General features: G+C 35.2%; 1 protein-coding gene across 2 annotated transcripts in view; it reads left to right on the forward strand.

The window, feature by feature from the left end:
* Positions 1-17553, forward strand: part of TSC22D1 (TSC22 domain family member 1) — a 132027-nt gene that overhangs the window by 63142 nt on the left and 51332 nt on the right. Inside the window, exon 2 of one of the 2 annotated variants that reach the window (XM_034665205.1) lies at positions 531-588. The exons of the other annotated variant lie outside the window; for it this stretch is intronic. Within the exon in view, the coding sequence (XP_034521096.1) occupies positions 531-573 (43 nt within the window). The 3' untranslated portion in view covers positions 574-588. Of the gene's footprint in view, positions 1-530; positions 589-17553 lie in introns of those variants that run through there. 2 annotated transcript variants of the gene reach the window in all.

Consider the following 17553-nt stretch of genomic DNA (forward strand, 5'->3'; position numbering starts at 1 on the left):
GGATTTTTAACTTATATCTACATTTGGCTTTTGTAACATAATATTGGACAGAGTTTTGGAGTAACTTCTCAGATTGAATAAGAGATGTCCAGGACTAATGTTTGCTGTTGGTCTTGTATGTTAAATTTTAATACATTGGAATTGTGGTAATAATGTTTTAAGCTTAAATATTTAACATTCCATCAGGTAGTTTTATTTATATGGTTTTAAAGAAATGGTAAACATTACCTTTGGGGTAGACATTTAATTTAGTTTTATCAATCTCCTCGAGACTTTTAATTGGCACTTAAACATAGCTCTAAAATTAGACCATGGGTGAAATGTAGAGTGATATTTGGTTTTGATGGGAAAAAGGGAAGAAATATCCATTAATATGGGCTTAATTTTTCTGGCTTCACATGGAGAAAAATGGAATCTTTACCAGTAAACAGAAGCCTGGTTAAGTGCCCAAAGAAAGTAAAAGTATTTTTCAAACTTTAATATTTTATTCTATTTGGTGATACCAAGTGAAGTAGTGTTTTCTTCTGTAGGTTTTACAGAGATTTTGAAGCATTGGACAAAGAACTACTGTAAGTTCAAGTTCCCATTGAGCAAGTATTACTTATAATAAAGTCTAGGCTTATTATCTTGCATATTTAACAGAGTTAAGAACTAAATTTCCATCTTTTTATGTTAATATACTCTGTTTAATTAATGTCTCTTAATTTTGTCATTGATTTATTTTAAATATTAAGGTAGTCTAAGTATTGCTAGTCAAAATAAAATACAGATATATTCAACAATCTATAAAAATAGGTTTTGTAATGGATCAGTGTTTAAGTAGAAGGAGGAAAGGTATCAAGTAGTTGTAATGAAATATTCACCAGCTGTGGCAAGTGACCTGCTTGTCCACTTGCCAAGTCTTACCTCTCTTTCTGTTTCATTTGTCTTTATAAACTTCGGGTAGAAGCCCTGGGAGTTCATGCTGTAAACTTCTCTATTCTCTGTGCTTTAGAGTTGAAAATACTGGAAGGTTTGTATCTTCTGGGTCACACACCCTGCCTCCTTCCCAATCCCCAAATTGAAGAAATTCTTGGGCAAGTAGATGATTTACAAATTTATTAGCAATGGTAATATGAAAATTCAAGGTTATTTATGTATGGCATCCTTAAGTTGTGGTGGAAATAATTTCTTTTCCTTTCTCTTTTGCCATGTTAACTTTAATTTAGATTTGTATATTCCAAAAGAGAGCCCCAGCAGATTTCTAGAGATTTTATGTTTAACTATATCACCTCTCTGCTGTTTTCTATGTATTTTAGGGTATCTGCCTGGGAATATTAGAAACTATCAGGGGGAATAGGATTGCTGAGACAGCAGCCTTCATATTAGTAATTATATAAAGACTTGAAAAATGTTGATTGTAGATATGTCTATGCTATGTGAATCTTGTCCAAATATTAATCTTCAAACTTCATTATGTTCAATAAGCACGTATTAGTGTGTCTATAATGATTGATGACTATAGTTTTTGGCTCCAGCCAGGCTTATACCAAGTAACCTGGTCTCACCCAAATTCACTCTTTGTTTCTTAATTTCTTATGGCTATTATCAGTTGGAGTGATCAATTCAAGATTCTTTTGTGGGGGGTGGGGGGGATGGGGTGGGAGGGGCTAGGGCTATGGGAATACAAGGAAAGTTTGTTGCGGTCCTTATTTTAAATAGCTTACAGTTTTGCTGTGAAGAAAATGTATGTATGCAAAATAGTTATAAAAAGAGTGAATCCTTAAGAATAAGGTCACAGGCATAGTCTATACATGGAGGATGGGTTAAGTGGATTCAGAGCAAAGGGTTGGACTTACTGAAGTAGTAAGGACTCTGGAGCCAGACAGCTTGGATTTGAATCCTGGTTCTGCCACTTACTAGCTATGTGAACTTGATCAAGTAACTCAATTTCTGCCTGTTTCTTCAAATGTCAAGTGCGGATGGTAATATAACTTACCTACTGGGATTGTTGATTTGTGGCCTTTCTTAACTGGGGTTTCTTGAGAAGACTAAGCCCTAATGACCTAAGGCATCTATTTTAAGTAATGACTTGACTTCTCTTTTGTGCATCTGGAATGGCACAAGTTATGAAGTATCCTGGGAGATTTGAGAAAACAGCCACTAAGATAATTTTCTGTCTGCGGTGGTTCCAGTGAAGAACCCTGGTTGAGGACTAAATGAGTTAACATACAATACTTCATGTGGAGCAGGGCCTGCAAGTGTTAGCTCTTACTGTTGGACTCTGAAAAAGAGTATTTAACCAGTGGTAAAGAGTTTTTCAGGCTGGGAGAAGTTAAAGGTTATCTGAGAGTGTTTTCCATCTCAAACAGGTACACAGTTACTTTGTATCTCTAGGACCAAGATGGGACCTGGAAAATCAACAACTTAGTCATGAATCAGAAAAGCGTGGAACATTTGAAAGAATGGTTCTACATAAAAAAAAAAAAAAAACACCAAAAAACCAACAACAACTTTTTATCTGTATCAAAGTCATGTAAATTTACAAATATACTGAAATTATGAGAGACCTACAATTTTTAGTGAGCAAGTGATGGCAAATGGAAATTAACCAAAAAGGTAAATTGACACACTTTTCTTTCTGTGGCTACAATTTTGTGTTGTTGTTGCCTTTAAAGGCAAGTTGGAGAGAGACATTTATTTCATTTGGTCTATAGTGCCATGCAAGCACAATTTTAGGTGGGTTAAATACTAAAAAGTGGCTGTTGAGTATAAAGATCATTGGTTACACTGGGAGAGAGCCATTTGAGTGGAGCATCGCTCCACAAGGCATGTGTTAGTACTCGCTCCCTCTCACAGTTTCTGGATGGTATTTGTAAGTTTATATGCCTTTGATACCGCTTATATGCTTCATAAAGAGTTGTCTGTTGTTGTTTTTACTACAGTAGACCCCTAACTTGCCCTCCTATGGTTTGAGCTCCTCTTCCCTGCATTTTACCCTGCATGTCATGTGGGAGATCATCTTCTGTCTTCTGTTCCACCTGACTTCCACTATTACACGCACCCCTTCCCCAACCCAGCCTCTGAGACCAAGTCGGACTGTAGGGGGGATTTAAGGAGTTCCATTTCAATTTTGGGGGATTCAGTGGGAAGGACAGTGCAAATCTGACGATTGTTCAGTGTTTATAATTGGTATACTGCTTTGTTCCAATCATCAGTTCCCTACCTCACACCTTAATTCAGGGGCCTGGGATATTTTATTTCTCTGTGCACAGTGCTTGCTTTGATAAGTCTAAGCCTTGATAAGTGCCTGGGACTCAGAGACTGACTCTCTCTGATGTGTGGCATTGACAGTGCCCTAGCTGTTGGGGCAGCTGTTCACGTATGGTGACAATTCCTGGTACCAGACACTTGCCTAATTATTACCTGTTGCCTGTCACGGTTTTATCCATTTTTTTACCCACTGAATTTTCCATACCACCTACTGTTGGTTCACCACCTTCCAGTTTCTAGTTCCAAATCCCTGTCCATTCTAGTCCCACCTCAAGAACCTCTGGCAGTGCCCCAGAAATGACAGTGGCAGAAATAAAAATGTTCTTTATAAAATGTCTTTGGTGAAGGAAGGAACCAGCTGAGTGGAAGCCATTAAATATATGAGATCAAGTAAGTCCATGGAAAAAAACTGACAAAGTTTTAGTATTAAGAACCCAGATGGAAGACTTCTTTCTTTTGCTTGAGATTATAATTTCGAAATTTTAAGGTGGGCTGCGGGGAGGAGTGAGGGAATTTAACTGATTGGCTCTAGCATCTCTGAAATTTAGGTAGAGATGTGACTTGTTGATAGTGAGATAAATTATAATGGCTCTAAGAGAATGAAAAAATATATATAGTGGTTTATGTGGGGGAATGGATAGGTCATCAACCAAGAATGAACATAAGAATTGTTGAACAGCTGTGGAATAAGTCTGATTATGTCTGGCTTAGAAGTCTAGCCAGAAGCAGACTGGCTAATAATTAGTCAAGTGCATATATGTGGGTTTTTTTTAAGGATATATTCCAGAAGGGATTAAAGGCAGCTTACAAATATATATCCAGCGTGACAAAATAAAATTAAGTGTTTATTGTGGCAAAGGAGAGAGGTTGAAAAGGATAAGATGGAGCCCAGAATGAGAATAATACCCAGACTCTGTATGTGAGAAAGTCTAGAAATGGGCCATAAATTAGCTGAGGGCTTTCTAGCAGCCAGTGTAGAGATGGAAATAGTAATTGCAGATTCCAGTCCTGTAAGACATAAAACAAATGAGTTAATTAGGCAAAGTGCAAGAATTGTTGGCACTGAGAAAATATTTGCCTGAGGTCTTTTCTGTGAATTTATAAGCTTAATGAAAATGGAGAACATGGTTTGGGTCAGCAGAAATAGCCCTAGGAAACATCGGTCTTGACTATAAGAAAAGTAAGTAAGTTAATAATGGTGCTTCGTTTTTTTTTAGGTATTGGGAATCTGTAGATGTTGTTACGTGGACAGAATTAGACTGGATTAAAACAATTAGAATAAAAAATTACCCTGTGAACAATGAAAATACATGACTATAGTTTGTCATTCAAGTACTATTTTATAGGAAGTATTTATAAATTTTAGATATTTCAGAATCATCAAGGCAGTCTAGAGATTATATTCCTACTTACCTGGGTTTACCTGGGTACATTCAAGTTTAGATTGTCAAAGCATTTTCGGATATCAAGTGTTTTCATCAGAAACAATTGAACAATTCTTTGAAATTTCAATTTCCTATGAAAAATGTTCTGAAAGAATCTGGTTTCTATCACATTATCCAGTACCAACCAAATGCTTTGGTGGGCCTAAAAACTCAGGGCAGTGTGATTAGGGGAATTGGTAGGAAGTGGTATAGAAGTGAGCATAATCCTATGTCTAAAGACCCAGATTGATTGTATATTTCCAGTGAGCGAGAGAACAGTTAGTTAAATTTTTATATTTAGGTTTTCATCTCAAAACTAATTAAGGGATTTTTACCTTGTCTGTAGTCTTACTTAATAAAAAAAGAAAATTTACATTTCTTTAGATTGACGTAGAGCAATTTTTTAATAAGGATTAGAAAATTTTCTTTCATGTATTAAATGCATTAATCAAGAAGCTCTTGTTTAATTAGTTTGAGGATAGATTACTGAGCAGAAATATTGCACAAACAAGTTGCTAATTATTCTCTCAGATATTGGCCAGCCATGAAGACCTAATGATCAAGTAGCAAAAGGTGAGAAGATCTGTGAATTATTTTATGTTTGAGAGCACATGACTGAATTGAATGTTTGCTGAGGGAGGTACTTGAGATATAAATATGATGAAATCTTGGCCCCTGCGGTCAGGGTCTACTAGGGGATTATCTAGTCTTTAGGAAAGTAAGCCAATTGTACTACAGTGTGGTAAGTTCTTTGATAAATGTTTGCTACATGTGAAAGTAGTGAATTGGGAGCTGGGGAATAACCCTTTCTAGAGGATGAGATGTTTAGTTGAATTTTTGAGGGAAGTTATTCACTTGGAAAAGGATTTCCCAGTTAGAGGAAGTACAGGGACCTTAAACAGCATAGATCCTTGAAGTAGAGACTATGGCCTATGCAGCTGGAGGAGAGACCGGGAGTGACGGATGAGGCCAGAGGGTAGGAGTGGGCTAAGTAGGACTTTTTGTGCCAGGATAAGGAGCTTCACTTTATCTTAAAAGCCGTAAGGAAACATGGAAGGATTTTGAGCAGAAAAATTGATTAGATTTGCATTTTGGAAGGATGGATCTGGCAATTTAGTGAACGATTAAAAATAAGGAACAATATTGTTGGCAACTAGATTATCTGGGACACTTGTAATTAGCAGGTAAGAAGTGATAGACCTGAATTAAGGCAGGGACAGTGGCCAGGAAAAGGAGGAGGAGAGAATCTATTCTGAAATGGAGGCAGAATCTGCTTTGACTCAGTGCCATATGGGACGTGAGAGGTGATGGAAAAATGGGACTGAATGTAATTTTGGCTCTCTAATTCAGGTCACAGGTTTTATTTTGTTTTGATTTGATTTTAAATTGAGGTGAAATTCAATTTAACATAAACAAACATAAATTAACCATTTTAACGTGTACAATTCAGTGGTATCTAGTATATTCACAGTGTTGTATAACCACCACTTTTATCACGTTCCAAAACATTTTCATCACTCCAAAAGAAAACTCCATACCTGTTACGTAGCAACTCCTCATTTGACCTTGCCCCAGCCCCTGGCAACCAGCAATCTGCTTTCCGTTTCTCTGGATTTGCCTATTCTGAATATTTCAGATGCATGACAACATATAGTATGTAGCCTCTTTTGTCTGACTTCTTTTACTTAGCATAACGATTCCCAGCTTTGTCTACCTTATTAGCACGATTCACTAGTTTATGTTTATGGCTGAATAATGTTCCATTTGTGTGTATTGACTACGTTTTGCTAATTCATCTGTTAATGGACATTTGAGTTGTTTCCACCTTTTGTAAATAGTGCTGCTATGAATATTTGGGTACAAATATTTGAGTTACCTGTTTTTAGTTCTTTTTGGACACATATGTAAGAGTGAAATTGCTGAGTCACATGGCAATTCTGTGTTTTAACTTTTTGAGAAACCACCAAACTGTTTTCCACAGAGGCTGTACCATTTTACATTCCCCACCAGCAATGTATGAGGGTTCTAATTTCTCCACATCCTTACCAATACTTGTTTTCTCTAATTTTAATTATAGCCATCCTACTGGGTATGAGGTGGTATCTCATTGTGGTTTTGATTTGCATTTCCTGAATGATTAATGATGTTAAGCATCTTTGATGTGCTTGTTAGCTATTTGTGTATCTTCTTTTTAAATGTTTATTTATTTGAGAGAGAGAGAGCACAAGCAGGGGCAGGGACAGGGGGAAAAGGAGAAGCAGACTCCCCTTTGAGCAGGGAGCCCGGCTCAGGGCTCAATCCAGTACCTTGAGATCAGAACCTTGAGATCAGGACCTGAGCCAAAGGCTCTCAATCGACTGAGCCGCTCAGGCTCCCCTATTTGTGTATCTTCTTAATTCTACACTTTTAGGTATTTATCCAAAAGCTCTGTAAAGTGTATCCTAGACCATTATCAGATACATGTTTTGCAAATATTTTCTTGTCTGGAGGTTACCTTTTCATTTTCTTGATAATGCCCTTTGATCCATAAAAGTTTTAATTTCGATGAAGTCCAATTTATTTCTTCTTTTGTTGCTTATGCTTTTGGTGTTATATCTGCGAATCCCCAAGGTCATGAAAATTTATGTTTTGCTCTAAGAATTTTATAGTTTTGGCTCTTATATCTTGATCGTTGGTCTATTGTGAGTTTGTATATGGTGTGAGTAGGAGTCTAACTTTACCCTTTTGCATGTGGATGCCCAGTTGTGCCAGCAGCATTTGTTGAAGAGACTTCTTTTCCTATCGAATGGTCTTGGCACCCCTTTCTAAAATCAAGTGGCCAGAGTTGTATGGGTTTATTTCTGGATCTTTGCCCCGTGCGATCTCTGAAGTGTCTGTTTCTTTAGCTTATGGTCAGCTAGTGTTTTGGCAGAGATTTCCTTGAATACCTGGAGCTCCCCACCCCACCTCTTTCCCCCCAAATAACCCCAGTTTTCTCAGTCTTTGCATACTGACTCTGTATTGGGACACTCCTTCAATGCTTAGCTAAGCTCTTTACAGTTCTCCCTTTACAGTTCTCTCTTCCTGCTTGTACGGAGCCTAAAGATCAGCCAGGGGTGAAAGTTTAGGGTCTTCTTACATCCCGCCCTGGGCATACACTTTGGCATTCTAAATTTTCCAGTTTATATGATAGCTTTTCAGTGTATTAATTTTCCAAAGAAGCTCTCTCCCCAGTTTTCAGCTTATCTTTTATCTGCTATATTTACCTTCAGATGACAGTGGGATATTCATTTGCCTTTCAGTGTTCTCGAGAAATGCCCTGTGCATAGACACTTTTCCCACCCTGAGAGTGTCTGAGTTAGGTGAAGCAGAGGCAAGCACCTTGCCAGTCCTTCCGGTTGTGAGAAAGTACATAAATCACTTGATGAATGATCACAAAATAATGGATATGTAACCTTCATCCAGATTTAAAAAAAACCAGAACATTCCTAGCATTCTGGAATCCCCTCTCAAACTACTTCCTAATTACTACTCTCGTTCCTTTCCCTAAAGTTACCTATTCTCCGGACTTTTGACAGTATCAGTTAGTTTTGTTCATTCTGAACTTTATATAAATGAAATTATGTGTTAGATTTTTTTTCCTCAATATTTTTGAGATCCATTCATGTTGTCGAGTTTAATAGGAGTTCAGTTTCATAGCTATATAGTATTTCATTGTAGAACATTCTATTTTTCTATTGATAGACATCTGGGTTGTTTCCATTTTGGAGACTCTTATGAATAATGCAGCTGTGACTATTCTTGTGTATGTCTTCTGATGCACATATGTTTGCATTTCTGTTGAGGATATTCCTAGGAATAAGATTGCTTAAAAAAAAAAAAAAAGACTGCTGGTTGGTTTGTGTATGTTCATCTTTAGTAGATAATCTCTGGTTTCCAAAGTGGTTGTACCTATTTTCACACCTACCAGCTATGTATGAGTGTTGTAAATGCTCCACATCCTACCCATCACTTAGATTTATTTATTTATTTTTTTTAAGAGAGGGAGAGCAGGGGAGGAGGGCGGGAGCAGGGAGAGAATTTTAAGCAGGCTCCACACCCCACCCTTAGATCATGACCTGAGTGGAAATCAAGAGTCGGTCAGACGGACGTTTAACTGACTGAGCCACCCAGCCGCTCCGCCCATCACTTAGATTTAAACCTACTCGTCAGTCTTTCTAATTTAAGCCATCTTGGGGGATGTACAGTGTACCTCATTGTGGTTTTATATTGCACTTCCCTTATTACTAATGAGATTGAACATAGATAGATAGACAGGTTATTTGGGTGTATTATTTTGTAAAATGCTTGTTCATGTTTCTTGCCCACTTTTCTATTGTTTTGACCTTTTCTTATTGGTTTTAGGAGTTCTTTAAATGTTCCTGAAATGAGCTCTTTGATATGTTACAAATATCCCCTCTCACAGTATGACTCATCTTTCCATTCTTTTATTGATCTCTTTTAATGAACATAAATTCCAATTTTGATGTAGTTTAATTTGTTCATCTTTTCTTTTATAGTTAATGCTTTTGTGTCTTGTTTAAGAAATCTTTGCACATTCCCAAGATATTCCTGTTATTTTCTAGAAATTGTTTTACCTTTCACTTTTAGAGCTACCATCCATCAGATTTAGTTTTTTTCTATGGTATGAAATAGGGATCAAGAATAATTTTTTTCCTTATAGGGCAGCTAGTGGCTCAGCATTAGCATTTGAAAAGACCATCCTGTCTCTTCTTTGTGGTACTTTGTAGTGCTAAAAAAATTTTTTTTTCGTTAAGATATAATTGGCATGTAACATTGGTTGTCTTAGTTTCAGGTGTATAACATAATGATTTTATATATGTATATATTGCTAAATAATCACTACAATAAGTCTAGTTAACACCCATCACCACATATAATTTTTTTCCTTGTGATGAGAACTTCTACAATTTACTCTTAGAAAATTTTCCAATATACAGTATCATTAACTATAGTTATCATGCTGTACATTATACCCCCAGGACTTATTTGTTTTATAACTGGAAGTTTATACTTTTTGACCTCATTCACCTGTCTAATGCTTCCTCCTGCCCCAGGCTCTGGTCACCACTAATCTGTTTTTTTCGTGTCTATCAGTTTGGTTGTTTTTATTTCATTTTGTTGTTTAGATTACACATTAAGTGAGATCATGTGGTATTTGTTTTTATCTGTCTGACTTATTTCACTTAGCATAATGACTGCAAGGTGCATTCATGTTATTGCAAGTGGCAGGATTTTCTTCTTTTTTAATGGCTGAATGTGTGTGTGTGTGAGTATGTGTGTGTATCAATCACATTTTCTTTACCCATTTATCCACCAATGGATGCATAGATAGATTGCTTCCATGTCTTGGCTGTCATGAATAATGCTGTAATGAACATGGGTTTGCAAATATCTTTTCAAGTTGGTGTTTTCGTTTTCTTCAGATAAATACCCAGCAATGGAATTGATGGGTCAATGGTAATTTTAGCTTTAATTTTTTGAGGAACCTCCATACTCTTTTCTGTATTGGCTGTATCAGTTTATATTTCTACCAACAGTAAACAAGGATTCCCTTTTCTCTAAATCCTGACCAACACTTGCTATTTCTTGTCTTTTTTTTTCTTGTCTTTTTGATAATAGCCATTCTAACAGGTGTGAAGTGATATCTCATGATGCTTTTGATTTGAATTTTCATGGTCATTAGTGATGTTGAGCATCTTTTCATGTACCTGTTGGCCATCGGTACGTCTTCTTTAAAAAATGTGTTCAGATCCTCTGCCCATTTTTTAATTGGATCATTTGTTTTTTTGCTCTTGAGTTGTATGAGTTCTTTATATATTTTGGATGTTAACCCCCATCAGGTATATGATTTGCAAATATTTTTTCCCATTCCATACATTGCCTTCTCATTTTGTTGATCAAGGTTTCCTTTGCTGTGCAGAAACTTTGTGGTTTGCTGTAGTCCCACTTGTGATTATTATTCTTGCTTCTGGTGTCAAATCCAAAAAATCATCACCAAGACCAACATCAAGGAGTTTACTGCCTATGTTTTCTTCTAGTAATTTCATGGTTTCAGGTCTTACATTCAAGTCTAATTCATTTTGAGTTAATTTTTGTGTCTGGTGTAAAATAGTGGTCCAGTTTCATTCTTTTGCATGCGACTGTCTAGTTTTCCCAACACCATTTATTACAGAGACTGTCCTTTTTCCATTGTATATTCGTGGCTTCTTTATTGTAAATTAATTGACCATATATGCATAGGTTCACTTCTGGGAATCTCTATTTTTTTTGTTATTTTTGGTTTTATTTTTATTTAAAATTTTTTAAAAATTTGAGTATAGTTGACACTGTTACATTAGTTTCAGGTGTACAACTTAGTGATTTGACAAGTATATACATTATGCTGTGCTCACCACAAATGTAGCTACCATCTGTCACCATACAATGCTATTATAATATCATTGACTGTATTCCTTACACTGTGCCTTTTAGTCCCATGGTTTATTCATTATATAACTGGAAGCCTGATCTCCCATTCTCCTTCACCCATTTGGGCTCTCTGTTCTGTTCCATTGATCTTTGATGTCTCTTTTTATGCCAATACCATACTGTTTTGATTACTATGGCTTTGTAATACAGTTTGAAATCAGGAAGCATTTTTCTTTTTTCCAGATTTTTTGTTCTTCTCAAGATTGCTTTGGCTATTCTGGGTCTTTTGTGGTTCCATACAAATTTTAGGATTTTCTATTTCTGTGAAAAAATGTCATTGTAATTTTGATAGGTATTGTGTTGAATCTATAGATTGCTTTGGGGTAGTATGGACATTTTAACAATAATAATTTTTCCAATCCATGGGCACCGATTATCTTTCCATTTATTAGTGTTGTCTTCAATTTCTTTCATCAATGTCTTATAGTTTTAAGTGTACAGGTCTTTGACCTTCCTGGTTAAATTTATTCCTAGGTATTTTATTCTTTTTGATGTATGTGTAATTGGAATTGTTTTCTTAATTTTCTCTTTTTGATAGTTTGTTATTTTGTATAGAAATTTAACAGATTTTCGTATATTCTCCAACTTCACTGAGTTTGTTGATTAGTTCTAACAGTTTTTTGAGGTCTTCTTTAGGATTTTCTGTATAAAATATCATGTCATCTAAAATAGTGATAATTTTACTTCTTCCTTTCTTATTTGGATTTCTTTTTCTTGTCTAATTGTTCCGGCTAGAACTTCCAATATTATGTTGAATAAAAGTAGCTGGAGTGGGCATCCTTGTCTTGTATCTGATCTTAGAGGAAAAGCTCTCAGTTTTTCATCATTGAGTATGATGTTAGCTGTAAGCCTTTATTATGCTGAGGTATGTTCCTTCTACACGCACTTTGTTGAAAGTTTTTATCATAAATGGGTGTTGAATTTTGTCAAATGCTTTTTCTTCATCTATGGCTCTATCATGGTTTTTATGCTTCATTTTGTTAATGTGTCATATCACTTTGATTGATTTGTGGATATCAACCATCCTGACATCCCTGGAATAAATCCCACTTGATCATAGTGTATGATCCTTTTAATGTATTGTTATTGTATTGGTTTGCTATTATTTCACCAAGAATTTTTGCATCATCAGGGATATTGGCCAGTAATTTTCTTTTCTTGTAGTGTCCTTGTCTGGTTTTGCTATCAGGGTAATGCTGGCCTCATAAAATGAGTTTGGAAGTGCTCCTGCCTCTTGTGTTTTTTGGAAGAGTTTGAAAAGGACCAATAGTAATTTTTTAAATGTTTGGTAGAATTCACCAGTGAAGCTATGTAGTCCTGGACTTCTGTTTTTTTGGGAGATTTTTGATTATTGATTCAATCTCCTTTCTAGTAATTTGTCTGTTGATTTTCTACCTTTTCATGATTCAGTCTTGGTGTGTTTCTAGGAATTTATCCATTTCTTCTAGGTTGTCCAATTTATTGGCATATAATTGTTCATAGTAGTCTTTTATGATCCTTTATATTTCTGTGTTATCAGTTGTAATGTCTCTTCTTTCACTTCTGATTTTACTTGAGTCCTCTCTCTTTTTTGCTTGGGGAATCTAGCTAAAGTTCATCTATTTTGTTTGTCCTTCCAGAAAACCAGCTCTTTGTTTCATTGGTCTATTCGTTTAATATACTATTGCTTTGTTAAGAGTTTTGATATCTGGGAGAGAAGTCATTACACCTTTTTTATTTTTTAAGATGCCACGAGTATTATAGGGTCTTTGTTCTTCCATATGAATATTATGGTTCCTTATAAAACCATTGTGGGAGTTTGTTGGAGTACCACTAAAATCTGAGGCTTGGTTTGGGGATTTATGATATTGAATCTCTCCATCTATTTGGGGCTCTCCTATATTTCAATAAAATTCTACTTTGGTTAAATTTTAGGTGCTTTACATTTCTTTTTTTTTAATTTAAATTCAATTAATATATGGGTGCTTTATATTTTGTTGGCTTTTGTAAATAGTAGCTTTTTGAAAATTACATTTTCGGGGTGCCTGGGTGGCTCAGTTAGTTAAGCGTCTACCTTCAGCTCAGGTCATGATCTCAGGGTCCTGGGATTGAGCCCCGCATTGGGCTCCCTGCTCAGTGGGGAATCTGCTTCTCCCGCTACCTCTCCCTCTGCCCCCCACTCGTGCTCACTCTCTCAAATAAATAAGTAAAATCTTTATTTTTTAATTTAATTTTTATTTTTTAAAAGATTTTATTTATTTATTTGACAGAGAGCACAAGGAGGGGGAGCGGCAGGCAGAGGGAGAAGCAGGTTCTCTGCTGAGTAGAGAGCCAGATATGGGACTTGATCCCAGCACACTGGGATCACGACCTGAGCTACCCAGGTGCCCTAAAGAAAAGAAAAGAAAAGAAAAAAGAAAATTACATTTTATTTTATTTTTATTTATTTATTTTTATTCGACAGAGATAGAGACAGCCAGAGAGAGAGGGAACACAAGCAGGGGGAGTGGGAGAGGAAGAAGCAGGCTCATAGTGGAGGACCCTGATGTGGGGCTCAATCCCATAACACCGGGATCACGCCCTGAACCGAAGGCCGACGTTTAACCGCTATGCCACCCAGGCACCCCAGAAAATTACGTTTTCTATATGTTGATATGTATGGAATTCTTAGCTACCTTGCTAAAACTTGTTATTGATTGTAAAATTCTCTGTATATTGTGGCTCAGTTGGTTAAGTGTCCAACTCTCAGTTTCAACTCAGGTTATGATCTCAGGGTGGGGAGATCAAACCCTGTGGAGGCTCTGCGCTAAGCTCGGAGTCGGCTCTCTCCCCCTCTTTTTGCCCCTCCCCCTGCTTTTTGTGCTCTAAATAAATAAACAAAATTTTTAAGAGTCTCTGTATATTGTTTTTCTGTGTAGACAATCATATTATCTGAGGTTAATGATAGCTTTCTTTCTTCCTTTCCAGTCAATGTTTGTTTTTTTTCTTTTTCAATAGAAATGTGAACAACATATAATTTTAAATTTTCTAGAGTCATATTAAAAAATTTAAAGACACAGGTGAAACCAATTTTGACATGCTTTATTTTATTTAACCCAATATTATTTCAGCATGTTTATCAGTATAAAAATTATTAATGAGATATTTTACCTTTTTTTGTACTAAATCTTCACAAGCTGGTATGCATTTCACCTTTACAGTACATCTCAAAGTGTACTAGTCATATTTCCAGTGCTCATGGCCACTTGTGGCTAGTGGCCACTGTACTGGACCATGCAGGACTAGAATTTCCAGTAGAGTGCTAATACTGGGCATATTTATCTTGTTCCTGATTTTGAAACATACTTCTGACATTTCACCACTAAGAGGGCTGTGTTCTGCAGGTTTTGGCAGATATCTTTTATGTGGGAAGAGAAATTTCTTTATATTTTTAGTTTACTAAGTTTCATTATTAGTAAGTAATTTATATTGAATTTTGTTAAAAAAATTTCTTGTATTTCTTTAGGTGATTTTTCCCCCTTCAATCTGTTAAGGTGATAAGTAAAATTTTAAAGATTTTCTAATGGTAAACCACTCTTGTATTGCTAGGATAAATTTAAGTTGGTTGTGATGCATTTTTACTATTACTAGATTTGCTTTGTTTGCTGTTATGGATTCTTAAACTGTTCATACAAGAGAATGAGAGAATTTGTCTTTCAAACTATATATATATATATATTCAAATATATATTCAAACTATATTATATAATATATTTACTTATAAATATAAATAATACATAATAATATATTTATTATGTATTATATGTAATATAATATATTATATACACTATATGTAATATAATATAATATTATATATTATATAATATATATATAAAATCTCTATAAGCATTTTTATGAGAGTGTTATCTTCTGTTACTTGGCTGTTATGTAGAATTTTACAGGTAAAACCTAGATCTGGTGTTTCTAAGTGTTGCCTTAAAGTTCATAATATTGTGTTACATTTTAATTTTCTTTGTATTTATGATTCTATCCCCTTGCTTTCTGGATTTTGTTCATATTGCATCCCGTTGCCTTCATGGATCTTTTCAGAGTTCTACCTATTTTATTAATCTTTTCAAAGAGCCAAATTTGGCTTTGTTTAAAATTTCATTAACTTTTGCTTTTATATTTATTGTCTCCTTCTCCCTGCATTCGTAGGTTCATTCTTGTTCCTATTCTGTCATATTAAGTTGAAATTTTAGCTCACCAATTTTCAAATTTTCTTCTGTAATGTTGTAAGCATTTAAGACTATAAAATTCCTTCCATGTTATTACTTTGGCAGCCTGTCTTACAAGTCTGCAATTTCTTTTTAAGTGTTTTAAGTTTCCGTTATGATTTTGGTTTTTGACCCACAAATTATTTGAATGTGTTTTGAAGTCATCAAATATAGGTGTTTTTACGTTTTATTATTTTGTTAGTGAATTCTATAATAATGAATTGCATAGTGATCTGCTAACTTGGTTGTATGACACTGATTCTTGGAAATTTATTTACTCTTTCTTTGTGGTTTGGCACATGAACACTTCATTTGTTTCATGTATGCTTGGAGAGCGTGTCCGTTCTTTAATTTTGTGGTTGAGCGTTCTCTATGTGTCCATTAAGATAAGTTTTTAAATTTCTTTGTTTAGGGGGCGCCTGGGTGGCGCAGTTGGTAAGCCTCTGCCTTCGGCTCAGGGCGTGATCCCAGCGTTCTGGGATTGAGCCCTGCATCAGGCTCCTCTGCTGGAAGCCTACTTCTTCCTCTCCCACTCCTCCTGCTCGTGTTCCCTCTCTCTCTCTCTCTCTGGCTGTCTCTCTCTGTCAAATAAATAAATAAAAATCTTTAAAAGGAAAAAAAAATTCTTTGTTTAAATCTATAATATCTAATTTTATCTCCTTGACCCAACATATTAGAGAAAGGTGATTGACATTTTCTCTCTTATAGCTCTATCAAAATTTGCTTTATTTATTTATATGTATTAAGTGCATACAAGTTTAGAATTGCTGGTGCATTGAAGCTGTTAGGTCATAACTCTCTTTGACCCTAGTGATGTCTTTTACCTAGTTCTCTTTTGTCTTATTTTAACAAGGTTATTCTACCTGTTTTCAGTTGGTATTGCCAATGACACCTTTTTTCCCATTTTCTGCCTTTTAGCATTTTCATGTCCTTTTATTTTAGGGTGTCTCTTGTAAATACTGTATTGCAGGATTTGTGTCGGGAGGGACATTCCTACCCCCCCCTTTTCTTGTTTGGGACCTATATATTCTTATGTTCTTTTAATCAACTTAATCAGCCTACAAAATTTAAGGTTAATCAATATCTTAAAACTCACCATTTCTAGAAAAAGTACAAAATCCTTACCACATTTTAACACTAACTACCACCTTCCCCACTCCCTACAATTTACATACCGTTGTCCATAATTTTAACTTCATTTTTAAATGGTTCACAAATTTGACATTATTTTCTATAGACAGTGTTTAGCTTTAATTACATGTTTATCTGCTTCTTTATTTACTCTTCTTTCTTGTAACTCAGACCTTCTGAATGGAACATTTTTCTTCTTCCTAAGGAATATTTATTGGAAGTTCCTTTAGTGAATGTTAAATGGCGGTTAACTTAATTTCGGCTTTTCTGAACATGTCTTTATTTTACTCTAGTTCTTGAAAGGTCTGGGTGGAAAGTTCTAGGTGGAAAGTTATCCTGGTCATTTTTTTTTCCCTGCAAAAGCAGAACATTTTTGAAATGTCTTTCTAATGAAAAATATAATCAGGATTCTGATATTTATTATGTGCAGTCTTAATGAAAATAATCTTACTAAGAAGCCTCTTAACATTGAACAAAATTTGTATTTGGTTACTGGTAGAATTGCTATATATTTAAAAGTGGAAATATGATTAGAAGAAGTTTCCATACACATATGTGTGGTAACTGCCCTTGGGTTTGTGGATAGAGTCACTATTTATAGTGCCTATTAATGTTTATGGCCTTGAGTTTTGTTTGCTTATACTAAGCACTCATTTTTCAAAAACTCATACTTTATTAGTTCTTGGTGGTAGGAGGGTAGACTGTCTGCATTTGTCTTTTAAAATCTTATTTTTTAACCATTGCATTGATTTACATCAGCTTTAGTGGACTTCTATTATTTCTGCCTGCTTCTTACTGTTTTTATAATACAGCAAAAGGAAGGGGATGGCGTCCAATATTCGTTGAATCTTTATGTATCACTCACACTATATACCCTATATCTTTCTTCTTTTAGTTCTTACTATAATCCCACCTTCTATTTTATAAAAGAAAAAATTGAATTTGAAAGTTAATTGACTTCTTAAGGTGTTATAGCATCTTAAAGTGTTAGAAGTAGGAAT

This window comes from Ailuropoda melanoleuca, chromosome 7 (assembly GCF_002007445.2).
Source record: "Ailuropoda melanoleuca isolate Jingjing chromosome 7, ASM200744v2, whole genome shotgun sequence".
Taxonomy (NCBI): Eukaryota; Metazoa; Chordata; class Mammalia; order Carnivora; family Ursidae; genus Ailuropoda; species Ailuropoda melanoleuca.